The sequence below is a fragment of the Acipenser ruthenus genome, chromosome 24, assembly GCF_902713425.1.
Source record: "Acipenser ruthenus chromosome 24, fAciRut3.2 maternal haplotype, whole genome shotgun sequence".
NCBI classification, from domain to species: domain Eukaryota; kingdom Metazoa; phylum Chordata; class Actinopteri; order Acipenseriformes; family Acipenseridae; genus Acipenser; species Acipenser ruthenus.
The window spans coordinates 19,591,975-19,601,635 of NC_081212.1; the positions used below are offsets into that span (position 1 = coordinate 19,591,975).

At 38.3% G+C, this 9,661-nt stretch overlaps 1 protein-coding gene across 2 annotated transcripts in view; it reads right to left on the reverse strand.

Moving 5' to 3' along the window:
• Positions 1-9,230, reverse strand: part of LOC131700564 (death-associated protein kinase 2-like) — a 31,232-nt gene extending 22,002 nt beyond the window's left edge. Inside the window, exons 1-2 of one of the 2 annotated variants that reach the window (XM_058998592.1) lie at positions 9,040-9,220; positions 5,582-5,738 (exon numbers count right to left, since the gene is read on the reverse strand). In XM_058998592.1, coding sequence (XP_058854575.1) covers positions 5,582-5,658 — 77 coding nt within the window. In that variant the 5' untranslated portion in view covers positions 5,659-5,738; positions 9,040-9,220. Of the gene's footprint in view, positions 1-5,581; positions 5,739-9,039 lie in introns of both variants that reach the window. The other variant, XM_058998591.1, reaches the window with a different exon arrangement.
• Between the last annotated feature and the right edge of the window lie 431 nt (positions 9,231-9,661).

Genomic DNA, 9,661 nt, shown 5'->3' on the forward strand with positions numbered 1-9,661 from the left:
AGTTGTATGTCTTCTGACTCTGGTATATTTTTGCAAAAGGTTTTGTGGATTATTGTTTCAGAATAGATTTACCACTAGTTGCTTGCATTTAATATGTATTTATACTCGACCACAAATGTGTGGGATCATTGTGGATTATCAAGACTGCTGCATGACTGGACTGTTTCTGAGGTCTGCAATGGTTTGACAGCATTGATGGTTGCATCTTGGCATTAGCATTGATGACTGGTGGGGTGGAGGGATGGGAGAGGTCGTGTTCAATAGCCAAACAATGGCCTACCTGCCCAACAGCTATTTAAGTTGCCCCCAGGTAAAACAGATCATTTATTTTCTATATATAAACATTTCCATCCTGCCCTATAAAAAAAAAAAAAATTATTTGTGCTATTATTGAAGATTTTATCCAAATACTTTTTTATTATATTACTTGCATTCTATAAACCTGGGAGCAGTTGTTCACCTGCAATACCTGCCCAACCTAAAAAAAAAGCAGTGCTGTATCACGGGTTTGTGTGACAGGCTTTTGCTTAATTCAATTTAATCCAGATGTGGTATCACCCGACAGTAAAGTCTTTAATGCCATTCAATTGCTTCAGGTTTATTATTACATCATGTCATCACTGTGCCAATATTTCTCCTATTCATTCCAATTATTATGTGAAACATGTTTGGGATGACCCCGCCTGGAATTTTAAGGCGGGGAAGCGATACTTTGATCCCTGAGTATCCAAATCACAGGAAACACTTTGACATCACGCCTGGCTTGTTTGTCTGCCTGCAAACAGCTGTGATGGGAAAATTCAGAATAGGAACAAGCTGTTCAACCTGCAAAAAAACATGACTGGTCACCTTTTAATAGCAACAGAAAAACAGCCATGGAGAAACCTCACATGCAACTCATTGCAATCCATTTGGTTGATCTAGCAGGTGTTACATACAGTATGTCTGTGGCTAGCAACTAGAACTAAAGAACTGAACCTTGAATATACTGTACATGTGTGGAGTGGGGACAGTCTGTAGCCTTTGGGAAGCTCTGTCTCCACTTAAAAGAGGCATCCTGGAATCTCTATTCTGTACCACGCATGTTCAACAACTGGAGAGGAATACGGCTCACAATCTCTATGGGGTTTCTAATCCCAACAGCTGCAGATTCAAAACAGCATGGCCCGTGGCAAGCTCCCTTCTGTAACTGGCGGCGCCTGCCCACCATTCAGTGACATTTAACAATAGCAATCTTCATAAGAACATTGGCAAAGTCAGTCCGGTAATTAAGCGGCTAAAACAACTCCTCTCATTGTTTCTGCTACTTAACCTTTGAAGAAACATCTTCAGTAGAAACACAATGTAAATCAGGCATCAATAGAAATGCCCAATAAATCATCAAATTCCGTTCTATAGCTACAGAGACATTGTTTTGTAATTCCACTATACTTGTATATGCTTCAGTACACTTCCACTATGGTACACTACAGTAAACTGTCAGAGAAGCGTTTAAACACCTTGCAGACACATCAGGTAAGCCATGGCTTCTCATTGGTTTTAAGGCAGGTGTGTAATTTGTTTTGTTGTCCAACCCCTGTACAAAACAAATAAGGGAACATGTCTGTACTTAACAAAACAAAACTGTTGTTCTTATTTGCCTCCGCACTACAGCCTTGATGCTGGTCAACATTAAATTGTATGCATGCCAATGCAAAGAAACCCAAGTTCAAAAGGGACTAAAAGAACAGTCTGATCAGTGGGTAACTGTAGTGCCTGCAGCTAAAACTAGAGGTACAGGCATGTAAACAAACTGGTAAGCCAACGATGCCTGGTTTCTAGCAGAACACACAGAAGGCTGGACTATGACAGAATGTTGTAAATATTCACCCAGTATTCAAACTGTAGTGTAAAATTGTACATGGTTTTGATATAAATAGCAACCTACTTTTCAGCACATGTAAATATTGTTTAAAAAAACCCAAACTTTTGTATTGGTAGCAATACACAGTTGTGAACTACATAAAGCATGTGCTTACTTATATAAAGACACTCTGCTTGATCTAGCTTATGTTATATATGTCTATGGCAGGCAACCAGTACTAAAGAGTAGCTAAACAAAGGAACAGCAACATTCAACTATGAGAATGTAATGTGAAGCTGCTTACTTGTTAAGTATTATTATGATACTCAATAAACACCTCATTCCATGGTTTTGAAAATAGACTGCTCTAAAGACCTAAAGTAGCCGTGAGCCCGGGTGTGACAACTCCAGTTAGTGTTATAGTGATATAATGAGCTTCACATGTCGTAGAGCCCTGGTATACACACTGTACTTCCTGTTAAGACCCTGTAATTGGTTGTGTTGTAACAAGCGATAGCAGGCCTGACTCACATGGAATTTCTTAACTTGTCACAAACCATCCATTTCTTTTACACCCGCTGTGCAAACATGCCAGTTGGAATCTGTTTTCAGGAGAACAGACAGTGGGGAAAGCGGTTAAACAACTAATACCCTATCCACCTAAAAATGCACGATCAACATGAATTAAAACCACATATTTGCCATTCAGTTGATGGTCATGCATTATTTTGTGAGTGTGTATAGGGAATAAGAAATAGAAGTCAGGGATGGAATAACAATGTGTGATTGATGTGGTATTTTCTCCTTCCAAAAAAATGTGTTTTAAAAGGGTTTTAGTTTTTTTTTTTAAATCTTTCAGCATTTCCAGTTATTTCCCCAAGAAAGACAAGGTGGGGGAGGCAATTTAGTACAGCAACTACAGCACAGACCTACAGGACCAGCTAGATTACAATCCCAGCATGGCCTCCGACACACCATGGGACACATCGGACAGAACACCTGGGAATAATGATTCCACTCTGGAGATCAGTTACCTCACTGCATCCCAGCTGGACTGTCTTGCACACACAATGGTGAGGAGAAGTGGGGTGGTTCTTGGACATTATTTCAGGAATGGCAGAGGAGGCCTACATAATTACAAACTCAGTGTGTGAAGTTAGAATGGGGTGATCTTTTGCCAACATATTTTTACTCAAGCAAGGAAAACTTTTCATTGAAATGAATATGTCAGGTGTGGGCTGTCTTTTTTTGTACAACAATAAAACAATAACGATGAGGAGAAACAGTCCCTGCTGGTTTTGTCTCTCTAACCCACGGGTGCACTATAGCCAATGCAATGCTCCCTCTGGCATCATCGACTTAGCACAGCCAGAATAGGAACCTGCACTCCGCTGGCTGTATGACTCACCCTGCACACCACGCGGCCATGCTTTTACCAGGGGAGCTACTCGGGGACCCCAAATGTCCCTTAAAAAACTTATGAGGCCACCAGGAAACACACACCACTAGTCAATTCCCAGCACTGAAGTCTTGCTTACATGAATCATACATGTATATATTGATGCTCACTCAAGCTGCCTTAGGTAAATATTCTCATGGCTGAGGCATTTCTGGCTTCCTTTGTACCTGCTCTGTATTCAAATACACCGAACAAATGGTACTCTCCTGCATTAAGTCATTTTAATTTAAATGGGGTTTAAATTACTAATCTTCATGCCTTTCACGTGACTCGGGGTACTTTCATGCTTGAAAACAAATAACAGAAATTGAAACAGGTGGTTGTTGGGATCCCTTTAGTAAATGCCAACAACAGTCTTATCCTAGGATTAAGTTTTTGTTATAATACAAGTGCATTAAGCTTCAGCATATTATATCATAGGTCACACCCATTTTTTTTCATATATTGATATTGTGCTTTTTATTATACAGTATACAGCATTGTAATTATGTACCTGTTACACACAGTATAGTATGAAATCAGTGCCAAAAACATCCTGCTTTCATGACTCACTCTTCTGGGAGGAAATTCACAGTAGGAATTAAGTACAGTAGATACGTCTGCACAGCCAAACCATCATGTTTAATAACACGCTGTGATCCCATAATGCAAGTACTGCACATATTTACATTATTTACATAATACGAACTCAGAATCTGAAATGCATACCTGTTTTAACTCATGTTTTTTTCCAAATAGTTTTGCTGGTACAGTAAGTGTTAAGCAACGCTCCACCGTGCTAACTTTCTCTGGACCAACACACACACACACACACACACACACACACACACACACTATTCAAACACCTCGAACTGAGGAGTGTTAGCAATGGGTTCCGTTCATTACTTTCCATTTGGAAGAAATCTCGTCACACGTCAATACATCCCATATGAGTGCACTGTGGGGTTCCCCTTATATATAGAGTTTAACCACAAAACCACAGTCTTTTAAGTTTGTGGGTTTCATTTCTGAAAGCGAGCCAACAAAGAAAACTGCAAGGAGGCTGCACAAAGGGGGGCCCGATATAAAATACAATACAATGAGATATTAATATCTATGTAAAAAGCAAGTGCGTGGAAGCTGTGCAGGGTCATTCCAGCTCAAGAGGACTAGGTTCTGGGGGAGGTGTTTCCTCTGCTTGTGGTTGATGATTGAGTGAAGGGTCCCGGGTAGGTGTCGTGTGCATATTAAGAAGAGTTGTGAGACTCTGAAGGTGTCTGAAGGTGGTAAAAATGACAATGTTTTACCATGTGGGGGGTCATATAGACAGGTAACGTTTGCATCAACTCAGTGAATTATGAGGCCAAGCAACCTACCTGAGCTGGAATAACCCTACAGCTAATGTGATCATTATTTCATTCTGACTAGCCTTCCCCTGGGAAATATATTGACTTGCCTTTACTTCAGCCGATTAAGACATCTTCCGACTGTCTAAACAAAATAACAACATTTTGTTTAGAGATATTTTCATACTATTGAATAAAGAATAACTAAAATGTATCTCCACTACATAAATAACTGCACAATATTTAGGGCTTTTCTTTATTGATGAACAATGAATTCCGGCATGCAATTTCTGTTATTAATATGCGACAGAAATTCCGAAGGTACAGGATTGTGAATGATCTTGTAGTCTGGTGTGAACCATGTTATAAAGTATGGGGAAATTAGGCTGGATTTTCTTAACATTAAATCAAAATGCAATATCACTACGCCTTTTATTTTCTCTGGTCATTTCATTATTGTACTGAGTCAGTATAAAACTAAAACGTAATTAATGTATTTTCTCAGTTTTAAAAAGCAGGCCAAACACTTTACGTGTACGAACAGTATGAATTGTAAGTTGATGCTGTTTGTTTTACAACTTCCTTGTGTTGAAATGATATGTCAATTACTTCATGAATGTGGCTAGGCGTAAACTTCAGCTTCAATGTGGAAATGAGCTAACCAGCTTCAAACACATGCCTGTATGATGAAACTGTATGAGGAGTTAGTCTGCATCCTACATAAACTGACATTATTTTGTTTAGTTGCTTGCTTTCTTCAACTGTTGCATCCTGTTTTCTGATCACATTGTTTGGTTTTTTAAAGAGACAGAAGTTGAGAGGCTGCTTAGTGGGGAAGCAGATTGGAGCTCTGTGTGAATTTGCTATGAAGTGCACGGTTTTTATTTTTGTATGCTGTTAAGGTTGACAGAACTGAATCACAATGTAGCATTCTGACCTGTAGCACATGCTTACCTTCCCAGCTCTTCTCTAATCTCATAAAACTCTTCCACATTCTGTTGCTTGAACACAGCCATGCCAGAAATCCTCATTGATCTTTTCTATTCCTTCTCAAACTCAAACGATTAGCAGTGTCTCTTCGAGTTTCTTCCCATCATATACAAGTCCTCTCCTGCAGAAACAATGTTAACATCTGTTAAGACCCTCACACGGTTCAAGCCTTTTTTTTTTTTTACAAGTCTCTGCATGTTACTGTAAAACAGAAGTACACGATTTGGCAATGATATACATACATAGAACTAAACACATGCTGGAATAGTATATACATTGCGACTGTGTGTTAGTGAAAGAATTTGATTAAAACTCCAACGGCTGGTTTCATAAACCTGATTTACACTAATCTTGGAATACCTCATTTTACCTTAGGGGACATAGTCTAGGATAAGTGTTAATCTGGGTCTGTGAAACCAGTCAACAATGTGTTAACTCACAACCCCCCACCCAAAAAAAATAAATAAAAGAATAGTGTATTCATGCTATGTAGAGCCATTCACATTTAGAATATGCATGTGTGCATGTGTGTGTGTGCGTGTGCGTGTGTGTGTGTTTTTAAGTACAAGGCCTTCTATGATTCCCAACCATGCCAACTTTGCATAAGGAACACAGGATCCACCTGAGCAAAGGTTTATTAATATTGCAAAAGCACAAGCCAAACTGGACTTTGAAACATTCAATACGAAACCTTTGTAAATCAATGCTCTGCTGAATACTGCATACACATTTTCTTGTACTGAAAATCTTAACTAAATCAAATTTACAAAATAAATACTACATTGTATGTGGGTGCATGGGTGTTGCTCAGTGTATTATCTAATATACCTAATAATGTTAGATAATATCGAATATTATCTAATCCCTGCTGAATTCTATCCAAAACACTGGACCTCCTTAAACAACGTTTATGACTTGTATTTGTGGGGCACTGACTGACTCATCAGGCGAAGGAATTCCTGATTAAAGAGCAGCCCCCCTTTTGAAAATCTACAGTTGTCTCTTCACAATCTGTTACAAACACATAGTCTGTGGATAACATGGATCATTTTAGTTATAAGAAATCAATTCACATATTATGCTGTTAATGGAAAACAGCTGTTTGAAAACATGAAATAAATCACTGTACTTCTGTAACAGTTTAATCCACATTTTGTAATCCACATTTTCTGTGATGTTGTTATTTTGTTGGTGACAGTTTTTTCAAATTGCCAACGAATTGAAGCAACAGTTTATTTTAAAAAGATATCTGCTTATTTATGCCTCTCTCAATAACAATACAGAGTGACTGGAGTCTGCCTTTTTGGGGTTTCCTATTACCAGTACAAATGATACTGTTACTTCCAGTAAGAAATCCCATAGCTGATGGCTGTAGTAGAAATATTCAAATTGTATTGGTCTTAAATTTAGAGAAAAGGTAGGTAAAAAAAACAAAAAAAAATTCTGGGAAGCTTCTTACAGCAGCAAATCTGCCAGTAAAAAGCCTATTGGTAATCTGTCTACTGGTAATAATTTCTGTTATAACAATAACCATTATTATTATTATTAGTTTATTTAGCAGACGCCTTTATCCAAGGCAACTTACAGGGACTAGGGTGTGTGAACTATGCATCAGCTGCAGAGTCACTTACAATTACATCTCACCCGAAAGACGGAGCACAAGGAGGTTAAGTGACTTGCTTAGGGTCACACAATGAGTCAGTGGCTGAGATGGGATTTAAACCGGGGACCTCCTGGTTACAAGCCCTTTTCTTTAACCACTGGACCACACAGCCTCCTATCTCAAGGCATAAGCATAAATGGCACTTTTTCATGAACATCTTGCCAAAGCTATAGCAACTATATTTTACCTACAGTATAAGATTATATTTCTATAAACGTGCAAGTACATTATTGCACAAACATTCCCACAACCTAAAGAACACTGCCTGGAAAACAAAGCCCATAGTAAGCAAATGCACGCTAATTGCCTCTGTTTTGCATAGTAAACAGAACAGTAAGATAACAGCATTGTATGTGACAAACCAGCCAGGGCTGTTAAAAACATCAGTGGACATGAATATGACCTCATCTGCAACATCCTCCGCCCTAATGCTCTATCCTTTTGACGTTTTGTTGTGAACACTGCAAGGAACCAAACAACGTTTTCCTAATCCAGAAAAAAGTGATCACATTGAGTCTCGCTGACCCGAGAGTAACTAACTGGACCGCCCCACAAAGAAAGGACTCTTATATAATTGATATATTGCCAGGACGTGTAACACACCTATGCTAAGTATTAACCCTGTAATGCCCATTTCTGTATCACATGTGTTACAATGCTTAGCCACCCCTCTATATTATTCTGTTTTAAATCCAGCCTCACAAGCCACAAGTTTTCATATGCGGTACATTGTGTTTTGCCTGACAGAAAAAAAGTGCTTTGTACAAGAATGTAGTAGTTACATGAATAAAGTAACTATTCTCATTAAAAAAAAAAAATGCTTGGGCATTACAAGGTATAAAAATAGTTATTTTATTCAATCCATGCTGCAGAAACACATTAATGGTGAATTGTGACTGGAGAAGCCTGTCTCTCACAGATCCTGGAGCAGTTGTGTATTTTTTGTACATATACATACTAGCGCTACCCAATAAAGTAATTTTCAAACAAAGTCACACAAAATAACAAAACAATTGTGTGATTGCCATTTCTCATATGGACAGATTGATATCACTTGATATGACAATCAACTTATGCTTTGGTTATCTGAACTTCCTTTTTTACAAAGTCAAAAAATGCACAGAGGTCTAAAAATGTTTTGTCATTAAAAATAGTAATGTCATCTTCTAAATTCAGGAGCTGAACGTTACAGCATACGCTGCAATGTGTAGACAGTACAGCCTGTATACCGCATCCGATAGCACACTAATTGCACTTGAAGAGAAAACTATTTGGGCCGCAGCAGATGCATGACCTAACTTGTCACTGTCAGTATATTTGTTATAGGGAAACATCCCTTTTAGACTATTCCAGGATACACCAAACGTCATAAAAACTTACAACAACATGACTTTCCGTTTTTACACGTTTCTTAAGTTGTACATCGGTCATGCAAATGGTTGAAATTGGAAGTTGCATGTATCATTGCCCTAAGATAAATAAATCTTTGTTCATTTTTTGTTACGTGTTCAAAATCATATACGCGATGCTTTACCGGTTCCAGTTAGTTAAGCGCAATACTACTGTCACTAGACGTGGTCTATGCTGCAAGTACAGATTTTTGAAGGTAGAGCGAAATTATTTTCACAGCTAGAGTTCAAAACGCGAATAACATTTTTAAAACGTTTTATTATTATTATTATTATTACACTTATGTTACATACAGCCTTTGAAAGTACAGGATATGTACGTTGTTAAATATACTGTATGTTGTACTTACCAGTGTAAACTTTTGAGAAGACATGCGGGACCTCTTCAAACCCTGCCCGGTCTGTGCGAAGTGTCAGGAGGCTGCCAAATTCAGCTGCGCTTGTTTCAGAGTGTGTGCGCGGTCACGATAGAGGGATCCCCGCGCGTTCACGTGTTAGAGCCGCTTGGCCTTTTGCTCACAGGCGACCTCTGTGGTTTGCAGGAGGGTTTTCGGACAGTTGTGAATCCTCGACTTTTCAATGTGTCATGCTCCTAAAATAGGATTCACCCTTCCCATTCAAAACTGTGGGCTAAGCTTACTTGCATTTTATTGGGGAGTACACATCTGTAGATAAAGCAAGCTTAATAAGTAACCAGGGAAACCACTTGTTTTCATTAAAATGAAATTTTAGTGTAACTTACATCCTTTATTTAAGTTGTCAGTATAATGAGTAGAGTAAATAATAATAAAAAAAACATTTCAAAGTATTTTACATTACAGCAAGCTTTCTATTTTCATATTATTATATTAATATCATTTTATCGCCCATTTTTTTCCCACTCAGACACTTTGCGCACTAAATGCCTTGGTATCCCAGCATAGTTAATCGTTTCCTTGTTAAATATGCAAACAATTTTAATGAAAATCTGTC